At 36.4% G+C, this 24,744-nt stretch overlaps 4 protein-coding genes across 6 annotated transcripts; 3 read left to right on the plus strand and 1 right to left on the minus strand.

Moving 5' to 3' along the window:
• Positions 1 to 5,034: 5,034 nt before the first annotated feature.
• LOC142548400 (putative calcium-binding protein CML36) lies at positions 5,035 to 5,856 on the plus strand. Its single transcript, XM_075656690.1, has one exon. The coding sequence runs from the start codon at positions 5,091 to 5,093 to the stop codon at positions 5,706 to 5,708; it is 618 nt and encodes a 205-aa protein (XP_075512805.1). The 5' UTR covers positions 5,035 to 5,090; the 3' UTR covers positions 5,709 to 5,856.
• A 1,376-nt stretch (positions 5,857 to 7,232) lies between these two features.
• LOC142548402 (mitochondrial fission 1 protein A-like) lies at positions 7,233 to 9,394 on the plus strand. Of its 2 annotated transcripts, XM_075656693.1 has the most exons (6): positions 7,233 to 7,379; positions 7,588 to 7,689; positions 8,244 to 8,382; positions 8,671 to 8,792; positions 8,970 to 9,033; positions 9,116 to 9,394. In XM_075656693.1, the coding sequence occupies exons 1-6, from the start codon at positions 7,353 to 7,355 to the stop codon at positions 9,199 to 9,201; spliced, it is 540 nt and encodes a 179-aa protein (XP_075512808.1). In that variant the 5' UTR covers positions 7,233 to 7,352; the 3' UTR covers positions 9,202 to 9,394. The 2 variants fall into 2 exon arrangements, with proteins under 2 accessions (XP_075512808.1, XP_075512809.1); XM_075656694.1 differs by lacking the exons at positions 7,233 to 7,379; positions 7,588 to 7,689 and adding an exon at positions 7,947 to 8,132.
• Positions 9,395 to 9,687: 293 nt separating this feature from the next.
• Positions 9,688 to 11,063, minus strand: LOC142548403 (AUGMIN subunit 1). The gene is made up of 2 exons (XM_075656695.1): positions 10,080 to 11,063; positions 9,688 to 9,996 (listed from the first exon to the last, which is right to left on the minus strand). The coding sequence occupies exons 1-2, from the start codon at positions 10,212 to 10,214 to the stop codon at positions 9,895 to 9,897; spliced, it is 237 nt and encodes a 78-aa protein (XP_075512810.1). The 5' UTR covers positions 10,215 to 11,063; the 3' UTR covers positions 9,688 to 9,894.
• Positions 11,064 to 15,812: 4,749 nt separating this feature from the next.
• On the plus strand, positions 15,813 to 24,154 carry LOC142548401 (condensin-1 complex subunit CAP-D2). 2 transcript variants are annotated; one of them, XM_075656692.1, is made up of 17 exons: positions 15,813 to 15,988; positions 16,064 to 16,419; positions 16,499 to 16,659; positions 16,747 to 17,926; positions 18,085 to 18,276; positions 19,115 to 19,753; positions 19,851 to 20,027; positions 20,425 to 20,492; positions 20,590 to 20,812; positions 20,897 to 20,996; positions 21,086 to 21,201; positions 21,283 to 21,340; positions 21,835 to 21,986; positions 22,093 to 22,294; positions 23,121 to 23,276; positions 23,355 to 23,448; positions 23,916 to 24,154. In XM_075656692.1, the coding sequence occupies exons 1-17, from the start codon at positions 15,847 to 15,849 to the stop codon at positions 23,917 to 23,919; spliced, it is 4,020 nt and encodes a 1,339-aa protein (XP_075512807.1). In that variant the 5' UTR covers positions 15,813 to 15,846; the 3' UTR covers positions 23,920 to 24,154. The 2 variants fall into 2 exon arrangements, with proteins under 2 accessions (XP_075512807.1, XP_075512806.1); XM_075656691.1 differs by lacking the exon at positions 23,916 to 24,154 and having other exon boundaries at positions 23,355 to 23,889.
• Positions 24,155 to 24,744: the final 590 nt, after the last annotated feature.

A 24,744-nucleotide genomic window follows, 5' to 3' on the forward strand; every position in this document is an offset into this window, starting at 1 on the left:
CTTTGTCCTTATTCAGTGCATAATGAAAATGATCAGTGTACTTCCAATCTTTTTGGATCACTTGAACGTATTTTGACAATACCCCTCTGAACATTATTGTGCAAACATGAAATTATATTGTATCATGTTTACTGGTTGGTCACACATGGAAATGAAACTCATGAGGGTGGGGGTATTTTCTTAGCTACACATATCATGTCATTATTATTGCTCAAAGATACATCACATTGTTGTCGATTTCATTTGCAACTCTCGATGTACCAATGATTGCATATTTGATCAAGATATGTGAGTTGAAGGGATCGTACCGTATGCAAACCATAACTTACTAGTTCTTGCAAACAATATCAGTGGCACCTAGGGGATAATGGGGAAATGTTTTAGACGCTTTGACCATGATCCGATGATTGCAATCAGACTTAAGTTCCAATGTTCTTGATCAAATGGTTGATGAAAAATGTGGCTAATTAGGGTAAGCCCGAATAAAAACAAATGTTATTCTGAATCACGTGAATTTGTGAATCAACTACTATTTATATCTCTGAACCATTGAGGGTCACACAAATATCGGATTCTATGTTATCGTTGAAATAGTTTAATTCACATGGTTGAATTTGACCATTATATTTGATAAAGATCAAAAGTATTGATTATAAAGACTTTATAAGTAGATTTCATTATTGAAAGTTAGATTTACTCCTAATTAAGTAAGTAGAGTGCAACTGCCAAATTTAGTAAAGGAATTCACAAAACTTGCAACTACCAAAAATGGAACAATGAAAAATTTGACTTTCGAAATTTTCACTTATTTAAATAAACAAGATTTGTACCATCGATATATTGTTTATCGTATGATCGTCGAACGAGGATTATAATGAATTAACAATTATTTAATTAGTAAATTTAAAATTTCTTAATTAAATAATAATTGAATAGTAGTTACTACTTACTATATACGATTCTCATATAATATTTTAGAAGATGTATATATTTAATTGATTAAGTAATTAAATAATTACATCATGCATTATATCTGGTATTTCAAGAATAAAAAAAATAACATGAGATTTTTAAATAATAGAAAAATAGAATATCGATTCAATGAGAATTCTGGTTAGATGCACATGCTTACTCTGGCAAGATATTTTTTACACTATTAACTCATCATATCACATAGAATATCCATAATCATGGGTGAGCGGTGATTCTCCGACAATAATACATTGACTTCTATGTATTTCAAAATTGCACCCAATATCGTCACCCGATGATCCTCAACGGAATTAGTAAACGGATCAAAGTACGTGTTATTGCACAAATCCTCCATTTTATCCTAGGATCTAGGACTAATAGTGTACAACCATAACCACATACTATTCCACTCTATAAATGATAATCACTTGAAAAATCTAAGATAGAGTTTTCACTATCTCATCAAATGTGCACTCATCTATATGGATGGGCATCTCCATGTCCTTACTAATAGAACACGGTGTTTATATCACAGATAATAGTCTCAAGTTTGAATGATCTTTATCATTGTTTTAGGCGGCTAAATCGACTAGAAACGAATTTAAAATATACGTTATATTTCTTAATAAATTTCATGATCCACTAAACTCGTGGAACTCGTGGTACTTGGATATTCAAACTTTATTTATACAAATTGTATTAGTATACATATAAATCAAATATCATAATTAGATGAAACCATAAAATATTATTAAAATAAATATTATTTTTACATAAGAATTAATAACACTCGAGTCACAAATTGATTTACTATAGAATTATTCCAACCCACCTCGTACGAGGAAATGAAGAGATGAGTTCAGACACTTGATGGCTATATTATAAGAATCTCAAAATTGATGTTATGACAACCAAGATCTTGGACCGAGGTTTCGAGCGGGGAGAAGTGGTGACTAAGTAAATTAATGGACATGAAGACACTTGATTTAGACTAAAAGGGAGGGAACTAAGCCCAAATATGGGCCCTTTGTCTCGAGGATATAGACTTTATCAGGATAATCGGGAAAATATTGGATGGCGTTATAAGGATCAATCTAGCTCGTAATCATGAGTATGTCAGTCAGCACGCAGACATGTTATAACTAATCTGACAAAACTAGTGATATGACATATACTTTGTGCCGTATTATGAAATATAATCTAACAAATCATTTACAAGTTTGTTGTTTTAAGAGTGTGTAAGAAATACATCGAGGAACCTAATTTAAAGAGCTCAGATATTAGAACTCCATTGTTGTCACAATCTCTTGAAACTCGAGATTCCCGACATCATTCGCGAAAAAATATTAAATCGGGAATCAGCACATATCCATTTTTCCTGGACAACACCAATAATAATAATTTTATTATTTAAATAGATACTACACACGCTCATGTCACGCATACATAAACACATCAATGCCTTTAACATATGAAGGGTTGTCCACCCCCGGCCAGATTTCCAAAGTTAAATCTAGATCCACTTTCTTAATTTCCAAACAACAACAACATGCAAACACAAGTGTGATCATAACTATTAAAATTTAATTCATCCATCGATTTTGAGATTCTTATAATATAGCCATCAAGTGTCTGAACTCATCTCTTGCATTTTGCACTTTAACTTTCACTCAATAAAATATAGATTAAATTTTCGAAATAAAATATTCCAGTTAATAAGGCTAAGTAGGTCAATTTATTTGCGTCGCCCGAATGAGAAAATGCATTAAAAAGTAATTATTAATATTCTTAATTAATAATTATCATATAGATTCCACTTATTGGGCTGGTGACTTTAGAATTCCGCCATGAAACTCGGTAACATCAACCCCATAAAACTTTTCAAGCAACACAAGAAGTTACGCTCTGTCTCCAGATCCGAGACCGACCCCTCTTCTATTGGGCTGGTGACACACTAGCAGCTGTGGATGCTGGAGCCAATTCAAGTCTATGGCATTATAGACTTGGACATATGAGTGAAAAGGGAATGAAGATGTTGGTGTCAAAAGGAAAGCTACCAGGAATTAAAGACTGTTGAACACCAACTATGTGAAAGTTGTATCTTTGGAAAGTAGAAGAAGGTGAGCTTTTTAAAAGGTGGTAGAGAACCGAAAGCAGCAAAGTTGGAGCTGGTTCATACTGATGTATGGGGACCATCTCCTGTGACATCCCTTGGAGGCTCGAGATACTATGTCACATTCATTGACGATTCGAGTAGAAAAGTTTGAGTTTATTTTCTGAAAAATAAATCTGATGTTTACGAGACCTTTAAAAGGTGGAAAGCCATGGTGGAAAATGAGACTAACTTGAAGGTGAAGTGCTTACGATCTGATAATGGTGGAGAATATGAAGATGATGAGTTCAAGAAATATTGTGCACAGAACGGGATCAAGATGGAGAAAATCATTCATGGTACACCTCAACAGAATGGTGTAGCTGAAAGGATGAACAGGACCTTGAATGAACGCGCAAGGAGCATGAGATTGCATTCTGGATTGCCAAAATCATTCTGGGTTGATGCTGTTAACACTGCAGCATATCTGATCAACAGAGGACCTTCGATACCACTTGATTTAGACTAAAAGGGAGGGAACTAAGCCCAAATATGGGCCCTTTGTCTCGAGGATATAGACTTTATCAGGATAATCGGGAAAATATTGGATGACGTTATAAGGATCAATCTAGCTCGTAATCATGAGTATGTCAGTCAGCACGCAGACATGTTATAACTAATCTGACAAAACTAGTGATATGACATATACTTTGTGCCGTATTATGAAATATAATCTAACAAATCATTTACAAGTTTGTTGTTTTAAGAGTGTGTAAGAAATACATCGAGGAACCTAATTTAAAGAGTTCAGATATTAGAACTCCATTGTTGTCACAATCTCTTGAAACTCGAGATTCCCGACATCATTCGCGAAAAAATATCAAATCGGGAATCAGCACATATCCATTTTTCCTGGACATCACCAATAATAATAATTTTATTATTTAAATGGATACTACACACGCTCATGTCACGCATACATAAACACATCAATGCCTTTAACATATGAAGGGTTGTCCACCCCCGGCCAGATTTCCAAAGTTAAATCTAGCTCCACTTTCTTAATTTCCAAACAACAACAACATGCAAACACAAGTGTGATCATATCTATTAAAATTTAATTCATCCATCGATTTTGAGATTCTTATAATATAGCCATCAAGTGTCTGAACTCATCTCTTGCATTTTGCACTTTAACTTTCACTCAATAAAATATAGATTAAATTTTCAAAATAAAATATTCCAGTTAATAAGGCTAAGTAGGTCAATTTATTTGCGTCGCCCGAATGAGAAAATGCATTAAAAAGTAATTATTAATATTCTTAATTAATAATTATCATATAGATTCCACTTGATGTACGATTAAAATAATTATCGTACACAAATATTTAAGTGGTTTATCATAAGTTTTAATTAATTGGTATCTAATCCATAAATCGAATCTTTATTTAGTAAAAACTAAACGATACTTGGATGGATTCATCTTTAAACATGACTTGTAAAATTTATTGCGCACATCTTATTCGAGTACAACGTGTACACGATTTTTCCATAACTTTTAAAATATTCAAAGGAATTTTAAATCCAATTCTTCCAATTTTAGGTTACCAAATGTTTAGGACTCGACCTCCCACTCCAAGTTTTTTTTTTAAATTAAAAAAAGCCCTAAAAATGTTTGATAGATTCGGTTAACGAGCAAGTTATAAAACAAGAAAAGAAATTTTAAAAATAATCTAATTCAACTGTCCTATTTTTTAAAAAGTGATCTTCTTAAATATATTTCAAATTTATAGATTTAGATTACCCTATCTTACCCAAAAAAATTAATTTAAAACCTAAATTCAATAAATATACTCTCTCTACGAAACTTCGAGGAAGCTCACAAATGGTAGTGGCTCCTCCATTTAACCCCCCGGCTTCCTGTATCTCACCACATTCACAGTTCACCGCCCCCCCCCCCCCCCCCCCCCCCGCCCCGATTCTTCCTCTTCCTCTTCTATTGGGCTGGTGACTTTAGAATTCCGCCATGAAACTCGGTAACATCAACCCCATAAAACTTTTCAAGCAACACAAGAAGTTACGCTCTGTCTCCAGATCCGAGACCGACCCCTCATCCTTCAGCTCCCATACATCTTCGTGCTCCGACGACGGGTACAAGAAACCCAACACCCCGAAAAGCGTTCTGCCTTCATCCTCAGAGGACTGGTCAGACGAAGTTTGCTTCGAGCTTAAACAAGCTTTCGAGATGATCGACAGGGACGGGGACGGGATAATCAAGAAGGAGGAGCTCGAGGACTTGCTCAGGCGTCTTGGGGCGGAGCCTCCCATACGGGAGGAACTGAAGTTAATGTTAAGCGAGGTGGATACGGACGGGGATGGATGCATCAGTTTGGAGGAGTTCTACGCCATCGGGTCGGCATTCGCGCCGCCGTCCTGCGACCTGGAGATGAGGAGGACGTTTGATTTCTTCGACTCTGATCACGACGGGAAGATCACGGCGGAGGAGCTCTTCCAAGTGTTTAAAACCATCGGAGACGCCGGGTGCACGCTAGAGGAGTGCCGTCGGATGATAAGAAACGTGGACATGAAAGGGGACGGGTTCGTCTGCTTCGAGGACTTTCGCCGTATGATGGTCCAGCAATGATGATCCATATTTGTTCCTGCATGTTTATTCAAATGTAAAAAAAAAAAAAAAAGGAAAAAAGGGTCTGGACGGAATTTGCTTTTTTCCCCATCAATGGTTTTGGGGGATGAAAAAGTAAATTTTTTATGATCGAAAACGTTTATGCTAACTGGGTATTAATGGTTTCAATTCTAGTAATAATTTGAATGAATTGGAACAAATTGCAGCAACTCTAAGAAGAAGGAATTAGACAAAATGAAATCAATATTGCAGGATAACCAGTTTCCATACAATTCAATAAAGATTTTATGTTATATGCCACAAAACAATCCTGCTCTTCTACAAATTTGTTCCGATTCTGCCTCCAAATCGTTTTACCGTCACTTTTCAAATTAGAGTTGGGTAAATCTCCCACCACTTATCCCACGTCTTCTTCAACTCTCGTTCGGTTTTATGTAATCGACTTCTCTCGTTTGTTTTCCTTTTATTTTTTAGATTTTCAATGAATAAAATCATTTAAATTTTATATTTCTCGATTAGGGAATTTTTAGTCGCCATAGGACATTGTAAAATCATCAATTATAAATAAAAGTATTCCTATGTATTATATATATTGTTAATTATATTGGATCCAAATGTCACACACTAAAGTCATTTAAATAGTAAGCTCAAACATAAGAAATTACTACGTAAATTCTTGGAAAATCATAAAAATTAATGTTAAAATTTGAGTTGGACCAACATTATCAAATGTTTTAATTATAATAATAGTATTAGCATACCTTGGCCCATATGAGATAAATGTAAATTACCTTGTTGGAATAATCCAGATGTATAGATTCATGTCCGCCACTACGATTCCACCAGCACATTTCCATTTTATATTTTCAAATATTATTATTTATTTTTAACCTATCTATTTACATTTACACGCACAATATTTAACACCACAATCATCGTCTATTATTTTGAACACGTCTCATTTTTTTATTTTTTTTTATTTTTTGGTTTAAATTTCTTCATGGCATGGAATATCATTTCATTGCATCTTTCGATAAAGAAGGGCATTTCTAGATTTTAAAGCAAAATCTTAATGAATATACTTATCTTAAAAAAAAAATAATAATGATGCAACAAATTAAATATATGTAGTGTATTTCAATAATCATCTATACACATTGACGAGATGTTAATTAATAGTCACACCTATACTATAATATATAGATAAGACTTGTGATTCTAAAGGTTTTGAAAATCCATCTCTATACCATAGGTGGAAACGATCCATTAATGAATGTATCCGCACCAATCCAATCTCTAAGACTGTGATAAGGTGGCTTGAATTAAGAATTTCGAGGTAAAAGAAAATTCTCTCGCTTGAGAGGTAAAAAAAAAAAAAAAGAAAAAAAGAAAAAGAAAAAGAAAAGCCAGAGTCGAGAGTTGTAGTAGGTAGTGGGTGATGGAACATACAAATAATGAAAGTGAAATTTCATGGAAGTTTCAATCCTTCGACAATTATTAAAAAAACGATGGCGTGTGGATGGACAAGCTTTGGATGTGTGTATGAATTGATTATCACTCTTTTTTGAAAAGAACCGGAACGGTGCAACGTGTGTCTGATGACTTTGGTGTCGCCCATAACTACAATCCAGTGTCAATGGCATTATGTGTTCGTTGTATTGTCACTGGAAGGTTCGTTCCTTTCCAATCTATCAATAATTAATATATTTAAATTTCAATTGATTTTTCTGCTAATTAAAATATATATGAATTGTTACCAATTTATTTTAATTTGATGGAGGTCACTTATTTTATTTGATCATATAAATCTTTATTTGTGAGACGTGTTAATTGTTCAAATCCAGTTTTTTTTTAGTCTAGTTTTGTTTCGTTCTTTCAGGTAAAGTCGATGGATGCTAAAATTACTCATTTCTTCGAATCCGTCACCAATTTCTTCACCGGCGGTGACAACATCCCATGGTCCTCTCCAGACGTTATTGACGTAAACAATCTTGATGATAGTGATCGTAAAACATTTCCTTTTCTTTGCCTCCTTAATTCTCATTATACGGGCGTAGAATCATGGATTATTATTATTATTATTTTTTTTTAATTTAATGTTTTATGGGTAGAAGATATCTATTTGATTGGATAAATTTATTTGCATTTTTGTGATATTTTTGTTTGCTTTGTCTCCTTATTTCTCTTACGTGTTTCCAGTTTCACGATTGTGGTTCTTAATGACATTGATGGTAATTTTTAATATATTGTTTTTCTTGAGTAAGATCTTGGCTACATCTCTTGTGTTATTCTAGCGACAAATTTAAGGCTCGCAGCTTTTTTGGTGGATCCTATTTAAAAACTATAAAACACGAGTCTCTACCACATCGATCTTCATCTTAGTTTTGAAGAAATTAGAACATGGGTTGCGTAATCAATCATCCGGTACCTTGCTGCAATCTCTAACATCTCCTTTCTGTTCTACCAGTCTTATTCGGTGAACGTTAACACGATTACTACTTTTTCTTACTCCGTGTTCTAATTTCTTTAAAACAGGGCTGTGAGAGAGAAGTTGTAGATGCCACAAAAGAAGAGTCCGATGAACGAAAGAGTGAAAGCATCATGCGTTTATCATGGGCTCTAGTTCATGCCAGACAGCCGGAAGATGTGCAACGAGGGATAGCCATGCTTGAAGGTGATAAAAAATTTCTGATACATGTAATTGTTCTGCAACTGTTGGCATTCATGAAGCCGGTGCTTGTTGTCATATTGGAACCTTTTTCTATCAACTGGCACTAGTAAAAAAGTAGTTGCAAATTTCGACTATAGATTGTTCCTCGTAAATGTGTTTCATTGTTTGTTTGTTGCGTATAATTCAGCTGACCAGTGTTTTCCTTTAAATGGCAAAGGTAAGGCTCGATCTTTCTTTGTGCTCTGCTCTGTATTCCGTATTTACATAATCGAGTGGAACAAACTATGGCAGGATCACTTACCAACACCAATAGTCCACTTCAAAAGAGAGAGAAGCTATATCTACTAGCTGTTGGATATTACAGAAGTGGTGACTATTCAAGGAGCAGGCAGCTTCTAGATCGATGCTTGGAGGTTTGTTATCAGTTTCAATTCCATATGATACTGTAACTTATTCTTGTCGAGTCAACCTCAAAGTCTACCCTATCTCCATAGCACTACATGAACTCGACCCTCAAGTTCGAGCTTGTAAGTGCATAACAAAAAGAATAAAAATTGGATATCTCAACTTTCCGGTTTCATCATTCGCAGATCGCACCTGATTGGAGGCAAGCGCTATCTCTAAAGAAGACCGTTGAAGATCGAATTACCAAAGGTTGTGTCTCTACTCGATCTTTGGATACGTTTTCTGAATTCAGGTTAGAATATGAGCTCATTCTCTCGAACATGAGTTGCAGATGGTGTTATTGGATTAGGCATCACCGCAACTGCAGTTGGACTTTTAGCAGGAGGGTTAGCCGCTGCACTTGCTCGAAAGAACTGACCTTCTCGACTGGGGGTGCTCGTTTTTACGCTATAATCGTCGCGTACAAGGCTTCCGAGAATAAAGGTTTTTTCTTTGCAGCGTTGAAACATAGATTTTCCAGTGCCGAGAACATTTTCCGTACCCTTGCTTTGGTTTGTTGTATTATAGGGTTGTTAAAGATTCAATCAAAATAGTGACGTTTACTCGTTAATATTTCCGTATATTACTACCAAAATCATGTGCTTTCTGCAGAGTTTCCCATAAAATTCTCATCAAGTACTATCTAAATATGGATTCAAGTTTCCTCTTATTTTCTTTTTACATGCAAATGTGAAATGGTATAAACAATGAAAATGAATAGAAGAATGCAATAGCGTAATTACTTCAGAGCATACGCGCATTATACTATAGATAGTTCCAGCTTGGGTTCTTTTCAGCCACGATATTTCGTCTGAAAATTGAATGAAACCTGCACATCAATACCAAAGAATACACTACGGGACATGTTTTCCAATTCTTTTGGTTTATTGATGAAATGTTTTTCTGTTTCTCAGTCGACTAAATATGTACATATGAGAGGATGTCATCTGTAGGAATAAATCCGAAGGAGCAAAACAAACAAATCAAGAACTCGGACTTGATTGCATATAAAACAAAGAGTACAACATAAGCTAAAACTAATAGTTAGAAAATGCAAAGTGGGCATCACTACTACGAAGCAAGAGCTGAATGCAAGACATCTTCAAGATACTTCACCGCAGCAGCACACCGCCCCTTCTTGTCCTCAATAGCCAATGCCGCCAACGCCTTATCCTGCATACAATTTCGAGCCTTGATATCAGTCTTCCGAAGGAACAGCTGGAAAATGCAAATAATGAGTGAGAAGAGGTAAATACGGAAGGCAAATCTTGGTAGCTTCTCAGAGTGTCGAGCATCGGTTTTGTTTTCTTCTCTAGGTGTTTCCGGTGCTCGGCCATTTCAACCAATATTCCTAGACTTATCTCAGCGATGTAGCTCACACGATTGAGCATCGCGAATATGATTTCTTATTCTTTATGTGAAATTTAATTTATGCAAAAAAGATCAACACAGGATCCATGTTTACCAAAAATATAGATCACAAAAGTTTATACATGATGGAAGACAAAGATGAAGCATAGCTATGATTCTCAACATTATAGTTAGAATACTGTTGCAAATATTGCCTTTCTTTGGAGTCCATAACAGCCACATTTGTGTTCCACTGTTCTATCTGAGCTTCACAGGGAGCTATCTCGTCTTCCAATTGTGAAAACGTTCTGTCAAGAAATAAATCAATCAAAAGAAAAATTAGATGTTAGGCAGCTTCGTCATTGAAGTTAGTGATAACCAATTTCAAAAGAAAGTCAGCAGAATGAGAAACATCAAATACTCATGGAATCACCGTTTCAAATAAGTTAGTCTTGCTATAGCCTTTCGCACGTAGTCGAGAAGTTTTTTGGATTCCAACTGCACTTTAGCCCTCTTTTCTTCTACTGCTGTTTTTCTCAAAGACAAGTCCGCCATCGCTACAAGAAAACTGAAGACATTTTTTTCCTGCTAAGCCTGCAGAATGTACTTTTAAAATTTAGCATAAAACACGAAGAGAAAAGAACACACCTACTTAGTTCGGTGTCTCTAATATTCAACAGATTTGCCAAATTGGCAAGAACTTGAGAGGATGAGATGTGATGGCAAACTCTCTTGCACCAGCCCCACGTGCTCCAATATCTCTCTTATCCTCACAGCTGTGGTCATAGGAAATAGTGCAAGCCTCATAAAAAAATTTAACACGTATGACCATAACTACAAAACAATATATCCCAGTTCATTGAAAACCCACAGATCTCTACTCTGGAAAGTTAACACAAAGAAAATCAATCAACGAAAAATAATGCCAATGCTGTCACTGAGGAAGTACATGATGCTCTGCTATTATCCATGGAAAGCCATGTTGATTCTTGGGTTATGGACTCGGGAGCTTCGTTTCATACCACTGGTGATCGCGATGTATTTGATAATTACATCGCTGGCGATTACGGAAAAGTTTTCCTGGCTGATGGAAAACCTTTGGAAATTGTTGGTATGGGTGATGTACGAATGAAGATGTCAAATGGATCTGTCTGGAAAATCAACAAAGTCAGACATGTACCAAAATTGACACGCAATCTGATCTCGGTGGGACAGCTCGATGATGAAGGCCATAATGTGACCTTCGGTGATGGTTCCTTGAAAGTGAACAAAGGAGCCATGATCGTTGCTCGAGGAAAGAAAACTGGAACACTGTATATGACTTCCAGTTGCAGAGACACACTAGCAGCTGTGGATGCTGGAGCCAATTCAAGTCTATGGCATTATAGACTTGGACATATGAGTGAAAAGGGAATGAAGATGTTGGTGTCAAAAGGAAAGCTACCAGAATTAAAGACTGTTGAACACCAACTATGTGAAAGTTGTATCTTTGGAAAGTAGAAGAAGGTGAGCTTTTTAAAATGTGGTAGAGAACCGAAAGCAGCAAAGTTGGAGCTGGTTCATACTGATGTATGGGGACCATCTCCTGTGACATCCCTTGGAGGCTCGAGATACTATGTCACATTCATTGACGATTCGAGTAGAAAAGTTTGGGTTTATTTTCTGAAAAATAAATCTGATGTTTACGAGACCTTTAAAAGGTGGAAAGCCATGGTGGAAAATGAGACTAACTTGAAGGTGAAGTGCTTACGATCTGATAATGGTGGAGAATATGAAGATGATGAGTTCAAGAAATATTGTGCACAGAACGGGATCAAGATGGAGAAAACCATTCATGGTACACCTCAACAGAATGGTGTAGCTGAAAGGATGAACAGGACCTTGAATGAACGCGCAAGGAGCATGAGATTGCATTCTGGATTGCCAAAATCATTCTGGGCTGATGCTGTTAACACTGCAGCATATCTGATCAACAGAGGACCTTCGATACCGCTTGACTGCAGAATACCCGAAGAGGTATGGAGCGGCAAAGAAATAAACATTTCTTTCTTGAAAGTGTTTGGATGTCTATCCTATGTTCATATTGATTCAGCAAGCAGAACAAAACTTGATCCGAAATCAAAGAAGTGCTTCTTTATTGGTTATGGAGATAACGAGTTTGGTTATCGTTTCTGGGATGACCAAAATCGGAAGATCATTCGGAGCAGGGATGTAATATTTAATGAGAAACTTCTGTACAAGGACAAGTCAGACATTGTAGCCGGAGATGAATGTCCTGAAGTCAAGAAGACTGATGAAGTGCCATTGACATATATTCCTGTGAATGAATCGAAAACCAGTAACCAGGAAAATGAAGAAGAAACTGCACAAGATGATGACCCACAAACTCCGGTGATTGAACTCATGAGATCTTTGAGAACCATTAGACCACCTGAGAGGTACTCCCCTGCACTTCACTATATTTTGCTGACAGACAAAGGTGAACCGGAGACCTATGAAGAGGCAATGCAAAATGATGATTCAACCAAGTGGGAGTTGGCCATGGAGGATGAGATGGATTCACTGTCATCCAATCAGACGTGGGAGTTGACAGAACTTCCACAAGGCAAAAAGGCGTTACATAACAAGTGGGTGTACCTGTTAAAAGAAGAGCATGATGGTAGCAAGCGGTACAAGGCAAGACTTGTTGTAAAAGGCTTCCAACAACGGGAAGGAATTGATTACACCGAAATTTTCTCTCCGGTGGTTAAATTAACCACTATCAGGACAGTACTTGGACTAGTGGCGAAGGAAGACTTACATTTGGAGCAGTTGGATGTAAAGACTGCGTTTCTTCACGGTGACCTAGATGAAGAAATTTATATGAAGCAGCCACAGGGCTTTGAAGTACGGGGAAAAGAGAGAATGGTGTGCAAACTTCAGAAGAACTTGTACGGTCTCAAACAAGCTCCAAGACAGTGGTACAAGAAGTTTGATGGATTCATGAGTGAAAATGGTTTCCTAAGGTGTCAAGCTGATCACTGCTGTTATGTGAAAAGGTTTGACGGTTCTTATATCATACTACTGCTATATGTAGATGATATGCTGATAGCTGGAGCTTGTCTGGAAGAAATTGATAAACTCAAGAAAGATTTATCAAAGAAATTTGCCATGAAGGATTTGGGTGCTGCAAAGCAAATCCTTGGAATGAGGATCTTTAGAGACCGGGTGAATGGATTCTTGAAGTTATCTCAAGAAGAGTACGTGAAAAAGGTGGTTAGCAGATTTAATATGGATGAAGCTAAATCTGTGAGTACTCCTTTGGCTAGCCATTTCAAACTAACCAAAGCACAATCACCATCGACGGAGCAGGAGAAGGCTTATATGAATAAGGTTCCTTATGCTTCTGCTGTCGGAAGCCTCATGTATGCAATGGTGTGTACAAGACCAGACATAGCACATGCAGTGGGAGTTGTGAGCAGGTTTATGAGTAATCCAGGAAAGCAACACTGGGAAGCAGTTAAGTGGATTTTCAGGTATTTGAAAGGTACTGCTAGTTGTTCTTTATGCTTCGGGAGGTCAAAATTGGGCTTACAGGGTTTTGTCGATGCCGATATGGGTGGTGACCTGGATGGCAGGAAAAGTACTACTGGATATGTGTTCACATTAGGTGGTACAGTTGTAAGCTGGGTGTCTAAGCTGCAAAAGATTGTTGCGCTTTCGACTACAGAGGCTGAGTATGTTGCAGTTACAGAAGCTAGCAAGGAGATGATATGGTTGAGATCCTTTCTGGAAGAATTGGGTCAGAAGCTTGAAGATAGCACGTTACACTGTGACAGTCAGAGTGCTATTCATTTAGCAAAAAATCCTGTTTATCATGATAGGACAAAACATATACAAGTTAGGTACCATTTCATCAGATCGGTGCTGGAAGATGGAATCTTGATGCTGGAGAAGATTCCTGGAAGTAAGAATCCAGCCGATATGCTCACAAAGACAGTAACCATTGACAAACTGAAGTTGTGTTCAACTTCAGTCGGACTGCAAGTATAAATGGAGATATATAAGCTGCTACAATGATGGTGTGAAGACATGATTGAAATCAAGTCTTCAAGTGGGAGAATTGTTAGGTGAGTTTTTAATGGAGGTGGGGCCCACGCGGAATTTAAAAATGTTTTCTCACATATCCCACATCTGGAAATCCTCAAAGTTGGTTCAAGAAATTTGTTATAAATTGAGCCTTCCTTGTTTGCTTTTAGTATCCCAAAATCAAAAGCTTTTCAGCTTTGATAAAAAGAGAGTGCATAGAAAAAAAGAGTGTATTTTTTCTTGAGTGCGGGAATTCTCTTGTGTGAGTTAGAGAAATTATTTTCTCGGTATACTCGGGTTTGGGAGTGTGAGGAATATTGAGTGTATTGGTGTATACACTTGTTGTAATATTTCTTCCAGTTATAAAAGTTGCATTGCTCCGTGGATGTAGCCTATTTTGGGTGAACCACGTAAATCTTTGTGTTCTTGTTGATTATTTTATTCCGCATTTTTTTCGGCACTATATTATTATCGTGATCGGCATCACTTCGGGGTAATTTCCCAACAGTATACACTTGTAATATTTCTTCTGTTACAAAAGATCAGCCGTAGCTCCGTGGACGTAGCCTATTTTGGGTGAACCACGTAAATCTTTGTGTTCTTGTTGATTATTCCGTAATTTTCGGTACTATATTATTATCGTGAACGCCATCGCTTCGGCGTAATCACCCCGACAGGAACTTGGAAGTGATACTCAGCTTCTTTTTGCCATAAGTCATTGGCAACAATGGTAGCGGCTTGAGTTCTGAAAATCCGGCACATATTTCCCAGCTGCATCAAACTGAGAAACAAGTCATGCTTTCACTTCAGCAATTCGGCTAGCATCAAAACCAGTGCCCCTCACTCTTTCACTCATTGTTTTATTCTTTCCTTGCCCTCAATAAGGCAGAGAACCTAAACAACATAATATTCGAAATGTAAATAAATGCAGAAATCAATAAATCCAAATTCCAAACGGCACGAATCTTCAGGACTTCACTACAATTTTTGTTAACTAGTTCTCATCCTTTCTGATCATCTCTACTTTATTTCCTCTAAATGGGGAGTTTTCTAAACTAAAGCAATCGACTAGAGGCCATTATCTTCTCAATAATAATTAATTGTATGCATAAGAAATTTTGATAATTACAAAAATGGAACTTCTGCAAATGGGTTTTTCAATTAAATAAACACAACCAGATCCCACGAAAACACAACAGAATGTATGAAAATTTTGAACTTAATCTTCGTTATTTTCAACGGATCTTTTGGTTTCAGAAATAATTTGCTGCAAGTGTTTTTTTAAGTCGAATTTTAAAAAAACGCTTTTTTAAATAAAAGTTGTGATATGTTTGTGCTTAGATAAATATTTAAAAATATGTTTTTTAATTTATAAAATTTAATGAAATAATTTTTTTTTTAAATACAAGCTCTCTTTTTTAATCCAAACACACATAAAAATTATAAAAATATATTTTGTAAAAAACAATTTTTTTAGTCTAGCTTTTTAGCCGGCTATAGAAATTGGGCCCATTTAATATTTATTTCCCGCTGTCGTAATTTCAATTCAAACTCCGAAAACACACACTCTCTCTCTCTCTCTCTCTCTCTCTCTCTCTCTCTAACATGGTTCCATCTTTCGTGTTCCCCAAATCCCTCTCCTCTCTGGAAGAGGATGACGCTTCCGATTACGCCCCCCGACTCACTGTTCAAAATTCCTTTTCTGTATCTTCCCTCCGTCCCTCGGAGCTCGAAGAATTTGTAAAAGGTATCTTCTGTTACACGCGCAGATTTTTGCAATTATCCATGATTTTTGAGCGTCTTTCACACTTTTTCAATACAGGGACTTGCTTTGATTTGTCGGACAAGGACCTCTTTTGTGTGGAAGAGCAGGATATTTTCGACCGATTGTACGCTTTGGTGAAGGGATTTGCTGCCCTGAAGCCGGGTTGCAAGTTCAACTTAGTGGAGTCGTTGAGGTCTAATTTAAGTGTTTTGTTGCCAAACGTTGACTCTCTCTCTCGCTCACGCCGGTCCCTCTCACGGTATGATGGTGAGGGCGATGACTGTGCTGCTGATCAACTTGTGGTTGATAGGGTCGCATCTCATCGAAATGCGTTTAAGATTTACACATTTTTCCTTGTCCACATCCTGCTCATCGAGGAATCCGCTTCTACTTCTGTTACCAATGCTGCTAAAGTAACATGTTTTTTCCCATCACCTCTCAATATTCAATCATATTTATATGAACGAACATTGATGATCTTGGTTTCTTTAGGTGGCAGCTAGCAGTAGGAAGAGACAACCTGTGAACTCATGGAATTGGGAGATCCAAAGGGGAAGAATAATGAACTTGATTGCTAACTCACTGGATATCAACCTCTCGTTGCTCTTTGGCTCACCTGACCCAGAGGAAAATTTCTTATCCTTCATTGTGAAGTAAGTTGAGTGCGATTTCTTTTTGGTTTTCAGATTTATTAATTATTAATGCTTTGACATCTGATATGACAAAATTGTTATTCGTAGAAATTCATTCGCGATGTTTGAGAATCCTGTTCTGTTAAAAGATTCGGACACTAAAGATGCTTTATGTCGTATAATTGGAACATGTGCTACAAAATACCACTATGTAGCTCAGTCATGTGCTTCTATATTGCACCTAATTCATAAATATGATTTTTCCGTTCCGCACTTGGCTGATGCTGTTGCTTGGGCTGAAAAGAAATATGCTGATGGAAGCATGGCTACATCTCTCATAAGTGATATTGGAAAGACAAATCCGAAAGACTATGTCAAAGACACTGTTGGGGCTGAAAATATTGGGCGGTTTTTGGTAGAACTTGCTGATCGATTGCCAAAGCTGATTTCAACTAACATTGGTTTGTTGGTCCCACACTTTGGAGGAGAATCTTACAAGATAAGGAATGCTCTTGCTGGAGTGTTGGGTAAACTTGTATCTAAGGCCTTTAACGATATAGAAGGTGAGGTGAGTTCAAAATCTATACGTCTTCGAACAAAGCAGGCCATGTTAGATATCTTATTGGAACGCTGCCGTGATGTCTCTGCTTACACTAGAAGTCGGGTTCTTCAGGTGTGGTCTGAATTATGTGAGGATCATTCGATTTCAATTGGTTTGTGGAATGAGGTCTCAGCAGTTGCTGCAGGTAGGTTGGAAGATAAGAGTGCCATAGTCAGGAAGTCTGCTCTTAATTTACTTATAATGATGCTGCAGCACAACCCTTTTGGACCTCAACTTCGAATTTCTTCTTTTGAGGCAACCTTAGAACAGTATAAGAAGAAGCTAAATGAGCTAGTACCTCAATCTTCGCCCATAACATCTGATGATTTTCCTTCAGATAATGACGTTTCTTGTGGAGACAGTGGAGTTGAAGATGGAGACATTGAGGTGGATTCAAAGGAGCACTATAGCTTGACAAATAGTTCTGTACCTTGTGAAATTGATTGCACAGTTCAAACAAGTTTTGTACCAGATGTTGGGAATGTGGAGCAAACAAGGACGTTGATTGCTTCATTGGAGGCAGGCTTGAAATTTTCAATGTGTATATCTGCCACCATGCCTACCCTCATTCAGTTAATGGCTTCATCTTCATCAAGTGATGTGGAGAATACTATTCTACTGCTCATGAGATGTAGGCAATTTCAAATTGATGGTTCGGAATCCTGCCTCCGCAAAATGTTGCCTTTGGTAATGCCTCACATCATCATACTGTTATTTTAGGCAGATAGAGTTTTTCTTGCCAATTGTTATTCTTCCCCTTGAGCTCATGTTTTTACCAACTTTTGACTATTGTCAAACATTTTATTTTGATTTTCTAACCTCTTTATTATGTATGTGGCGAACAGGTATTTTCTCAAGACAAATCGATATATGAAGCCGTAGAGAATGCATTCACTACAATATATTTGAGAAAGAATCCTATGGAAACTGCAAAGAATCTTTTGAATCTTGCTATTGACTCAAATATTGGAGATCTTGCGGCTTTGGAATTCATCCTGGGAGCCCTGGTATCCAAAGGTGATATAACTGCGTGCACGGTGAGCTACTTCTGGTGAACTTAGCAATATATTTGACACGAGTTTTCTCATCATAAGACTAAATCACGTGTGTTACTTGGCGGAGAAGGATTTTGGAATACTGATTTATACCTTTTTAACATATGTACACACATGATGAGGCTTAAACCAAGAAACTAGTTCTTAGAAATCTAAGTGCTATACGACTGTTCTCATTGGTTGACCAGAATATTGATTTATACCCGATCTTATTCATTTTACAAGGGGCATCACTTTGGAAGAATGCCGATGGTCACGTGGAATTGACATTCGCAGATATTTTGTCTTTCTTCCCTTGATTAATTGCACAATGTCTGATTTACTGTCTGGGAAATATTTGGCTTTTCATTTGGTGTTAATCTTCAGTGTTAAGAAACAATATCAAATATTTTAAAGTGGAAGATTATTTGGTTTCACGCCTGGATGCTATAATCATTGTATATGCTGCTAATGGATATCATTTCACTTGATTCATTCGCAATAAAGTTTGAGGACCAAAATTTTTAGTATGTTAGGAACCTTAGTAGTAAAGCAAGTAATATTAATTGGGTGATTTTCAAGAAGTTTACATGAATTCATCCTCATACTCTCGAAACCTGAAAGCGTTCATTTTTTTTAAATGACCCTAAAACGATGGAAATTCAGCTGCTTTGTCAGAGATTTTTAAATTGTAGAACAACTGTTTTGTTAATATTCTGAGAAGATGACTTTTATCTGCTGATTCTGTAGCCTTTCACGTAAGTGATGTTCAGTCAAAATTTCCATATTTTCATGTCCTGAAGTTGAAGGATTTTTTTAATCCGATTGATTTCTATTCCAGTTATCAGCACTATGGGATTTCTTTTGTTTCAATTTCGGTGGAACAACAGCTGAGCAAAGTCGCGGTGCTTTATGTGTCCTGTGCATGGCAGCAAAATCTTCTGCTGCTGTTCTTAGCTCTCACATACAGGACATTGTTGATATCGGATTTGGTCGTTGGGCAAAGGTCGAACCCTTGCTTGCTAGGACTGCATGCCTAGCATTACAGAGGTTGTCTGACGAAGATAAGAAAAAGTTGCTGTCTGCTAATGGCAGTCGTGTATTTGGTATTTTAGAAGGTTTAATCACCGGGTTTTCACTTCCAGAAAATATATGGTATGCAGCTGCTGATAAAGCTATAGCTACTATATACACCATTCATCCAACTCCTGAAACAATGGCTGCTGATTTAGTGAAAAAATCTGTCAAGTCTGTATTTGATTTTTGTGAAGGTGAGTTGGACGATAGCAACTCCAATGTCCTTACAGCAGTTCCTGTTTCACAACTCAGTAGATCTCTATTCATTGTTAGTCATGTTGCCATGCACCAACTGGTCCGTATTGAATCTTGTGTGAGGAAGATTCAGAAAGAAAAATCCAAGAAAGAGAAGATAAATGCTGAGAATAGAGCTAATGCAAACACAACAGATGATGCTCCACAGGTGATGATGTTGCTATTAGTGTTTTCTGATTTTGGATCTGTTGTTTAGCACGTAAATCAGGCATTTATAGCTATTCGTTTGAAATTATCTCTTGCAGGACTTGGGCATCAACGCTGAGTTAGGTCTTGCAGCCTCTGACGATGCATTGCTTGATAGCCTTGCAGAAAAATCTGAAAAAGAAATAATATCCTGTGGAAGTACCAAAAAGAACTTGATTGGCCACTCTGCACCATTTGTGTCAGAATTGTGTAGAAACTTTAGTTTGATGCAAAAGGTGATTGTTATAGTATATTGGTCTTCAATGCAGCATATCAAACATTTAGGATATCTTCAAGGTTTAGAGTGTTGTGCGCTTAGTTTTATCTCGCACATCATGAAAGGCTTCTTGGAGTTTTCTTCCTCAAACTTAAGCTGATGATTGTTTGACTGTGCTGTCATTGTAGCCCATCTTGCCATGATCGATATAATCTGCATGGTTGTGTTGTTTATAGCTAAAGGTTGATAGAACATTACGCAGTACAAATTTTCTTTGTGTCTGCGAAACAAATTTGGGAAACACAATTAGCTGGGGTAGCCCCTGCTAGGATTACCTCATGATAGTTTGATTTATTACCACCTGTTTTTTCTGTCGAATTTGTTTTGGTGAACTGGCTTAATTTCTCTTGTTGTAGCATCCTGGAATGCAGACATCCGCAATGCTTGCTTTATGCCGATTAATGATAATTGATGCTGAATTCTGGTAAGGAAATATCCTCTGCATGTCCATATGTGTACAAACCATATCTGCATGTTCAAATGTCTGATTATCTTTCATCTTATTTTGTCCTGCTTCCCAGTGAGTCAAATCTCCAACTGCTTTTCACTGTTGTGGAGAATTCACCTTCAGAAACTGTACGTTCAAATTGCACCATAGCTCTTGGAGATCTGGCTGTTCGTTTTCCCAATCTGTTGGAGCCATGGACAGAAAACATGTATGCTCGTCTCAGAGATCCATCAGTATCTGTTCGAAAGCACAGTGTATTGGTGCTTTCGCACCTTATATTAAATGATATGATGAAGGTTTAAGGAGTCCTTCTGAACTCTACTTGTTATTTTTTTGTGTTCACTTGATGTTAGTATTGCGCTTGACTATCACATGTCCAGGTTAAAGGTTATATAAATGAAATGGCTGTGAGATTAGAAGATGAAGACGAAAGGATCTGTAATCTAGCCAAACTTTTCTTCAATGAACTTTCGAAGAAAGGTAAAATCACTACCCAAAATTTTAAAATTTAAAATAAGTGTCCGTAGTTTATATATCTTGTATTCTCAGTAAGTATTGTTCTGTTGTAGGAAGCAATCCTGTATATAATTTACTTCCAGATATCCTTGGAAAACTATGCTACCAGAACCTGAAAGAAAAGTCTTTCTGCAACATAATGCAGTTTTTAATTGGTTCGATCAAGAAGGTATTACACATTTTGGTTGCTCATTCGGGATAAAAAATTTCTCTGTGGTGTAAGTTTACTGAGCCAGTTGAAGTTCTCCAGGACAAACAAATGGAAGCTCTAGTTGAAAAGTTATGTAATAGGTTCGTTGGAGTGGCAGGTAAAGTCAGCAATTTTGGTATAATTTTTTCCTTTCATAAATCTAATCAATATGCCGTGACAAACAAGAAAAGCATTTTTGATTGCTCCTTGCAGTAAACTTTGAACTCAGTGGTAAACCTTTACCTGTGATCCTATATCCTTTGTTTTGACCAAAATATTCAAGACTTCTTGAATAAATTCAAATCAGTCTTGTCCACTGCAATATTGATGAGACTGCGTTTTTGAGAAATCTATAATATGATATGTCCAAGAAATGTTGATTAAAGACCTTTTTCACAAATCTGTTAGTGAGGGCCTGTGTATTGGACTCTGATTGCATATATTAGTTCTCACGTAGCTGAAAGTCCAAGATTCATTTTGTATTAAGACAGAAAATCAGTTCTGGAAGAGCTTAGTGTATTTTCAAAATATGTCAAATTAATAGTAGAATATATTGGCTTATACATTTCACTATATTACACTTAATATTGTTCTTTTAATCTTAAATTACAGATGTCAGACATTGGGAATATATTTCGTATTGCCTCTCTCAGCTTGCCTTTACAGAGAAGAGCATAAGGAAGCTGATGGAGTCATTTAAGGCCTATGAACATGCATTATCTGAGGACACCGTAATGGAAAATTTTAAGAACATAATTAGTAAGGTATTAATTGAAGATTGTTTAGTTAATGGGTTAGGTTGCTCTGTCACATCCTATTTGACATATTTAAAACGTTAACACTTTCTGCTTAATTTCCATACGCCCTCAGGGGAAGAAGTTTGCTAAGCCAGAACTAAAATCAAGCATTGAAGAATTTGAAGAAAAGATCAATAAGTTCCACACTGAAAAGAAAGAGCAAGAACTTACTGCAAAGAACGCACAAGAGCATCAGCTAAAGACAAATAGCTCAATATATTTTGATGCGATTAAGAAAGATGCAGAAGAAAGCGACAGATCTGAAATAACTGAAGGTAGGTTCCACTAATTCAATGAATTTGATTCTCTTTTTTCTTGAAGGGCTACTGGTTGGTGTCATGGCTATTCTGATTTTCATACGTGCTTATGAGTTTTTCTATCAAAATGGCTCTTACATTTCATGCTTGATGTGTTTGAAATTCCATTACACGTGTTTCAATCATTTAACAAGCAAAAAAAGGAAATTTATGAAGCTGTTAAATGTATAAGCTATCTAGGCCAAATTTGCGACATTTGGTAGGCTTTAATTTAATTATGCACGGTAAATTAGACTTCGTAATACAGGTTCAAGCCATGTCCCTAACTTATGAGTAACAAAGTGAGAAGAAATATCAGAAGAAAATGAGTTGTCCTTGAACTATTTTGATATTGGCCGATGTTGGTTGGATGTTCATGTCTGATTTACTAACCAATGCTTAAACTTGTGGTGTTGGCTCTGTTTCCCAAAATGTTTATCATTAAAATTCTCACCTCTAGCTTTCATGCTAGTTTAGCCAAGAAACTGTCAAAGCTCAACTGCTAGCAGAACAATAGCCATCAATGTAACTCTGGGTAGGTCAATTAGATTTGATTGATGACTTCATAAAATTCATACAGTTTCTGCTAAACCATGTTGGTGCATTCACTTTCTGACATGTTATGGGAATGAACATCGTCCTATTTTTTTGGCATTTTTATTTTGTTTTCCATAATGTTCGTCTGCTTTGTGATTTAACTTGTATTGAAGCTGTCTGGGTCGAGATGAACATAAAGTGTTATTGGAAGAAATTCTTGGTTGATTCAATATAATCTTTTCTTAACCATCTCTTTGAAATGACACAGACGGTGAAGCAAGTGACCGTGCTATTCGAGAGACAAGAAGTATGCTCTTAAAATCAAAAACCACCAAGCCAAGAACACATTCACATGCATGTAGTGAGGTGGCAAACTTACAAATTGATGATGATGAAGTTCAGTCGCCTCTTATTCATAGAAGAGGTAATGCATACTTCAAACTCGGAAACAATGAATGCTTCTTGGGTTCAGGTGGTGCTCATTTATTGTCGATGGTTGCAGGTGAGTCCAAATCCAGGGCGAAGAAATGCAACTCCAAGTCTCAAAATGTTGATTCTTACAGCTCAACTAGAAGAAATAAGAAGTCAACAAGGAAGTCAGTCTCTCTTTCATTCTCCCCGCCTTAGTGTTCAATTATGCCACACTGACACATTCATTTAATAGTAGTTTTGGCATCTCAGCTTCATATTAACTTAATTTTGTGTGCTCACATTTACGAGCTTCATTGTTTTTTTATTTCATGACTGCTAATTTGGCATCTCTCCACGATTCCATCTTTCTCAAATTTTGAGTCTTTTTTTGGGTAAGATATCGGAAGTTTTTGGTGTCAAAGATTGTTAATGCCAACTAACCGCGAAAATATTTTTTTTTTAAGATCTCAAAGAAATGTAACACAGCTCAATCACAATATCGAGGTCCTTAACCTTGCGCTGGAAGCAGACCTTGTTTCATATTCAATAGTTGTTTTCAGTTAGTCTTTGTTAAAAAATTTGTATTTTTTGCTATACTTAATTTCATGGCCCGTCTTAAATGTCAAAATCCCTTCTTGCAAAAAAATTGCAGGTGAGGATAGGACCAGCAAGGGATCAGATTTATATATCTATATGTATCTCGATATTTTTTGTGGTTTAGTGACATTCATCCCCAATATTTCGTTCACGAACGTGTGTATCTGTTGTTTCTAAGTTCGAACCTTCCCATTTTGTGATTTTTTTGTAAATTACTCGAAAATATGTATAAACTGATACGTACACCATCTCGATTTAGGACTAATGTTTTATAAAGCAAGATTAAGCGTCCAATGTGGTATAAAATACAACGATCTACCCCTTAGTTTGCATTAATTGTGCTTAATGATTGATAAGATGCAAGAAATTTCATTTCAACTTAATATTATAATATATTGATATTTTATTTAATAAAATAATATATTAAAACTTTCCGCTGATTTTTAAACAATTTAAAAAACTTTTCATAAGAATTTGTTTTTTGGCTTGGTTCATTTCTTTTTTCAAAATTCTCGACGAAAATGAATTTGTTTTGGATGAATTTGAAGATGACTATGATGAAAACGATTAGATTAAAACAAAGTTTTAAAAAGAGTTGAATAAGTATTTGATATAAAATAAATTATCATTATATTATTTTTTATCGAGTATTTGGTATAATCAAAATTATATTAAAAACTAAATATAAGTTTTTATGGTTAAGCTTTTAAACCTAAAAAATTGAGCATTTCCTACTTATTTTATGTAAGCTGTTTGGTATATTTTAGATGTTACTTAGTAACGACTAATAAGAGCTGCCAAATATATTATAACTATCAGAGTGTCGTTTTATATGCGTTGAAAAAGAATACCTTGTAAGGGTCAAGTCGCAATTATTACAAAGT

Source organism: Primulina tabacum, chromosome 6, assembly GCF_025594145.1.
Source record: "Primulina tabacum isolate GXHZ01 chromosome 6, ASM2559414v2, whole genome shotgun sequence".
NCBI lineage: Eukaryota > Viridiplantae > Streptophyta > Magnoliopsida > Lamiales > Gesneriaceae > Primulina > Primulina tabacum.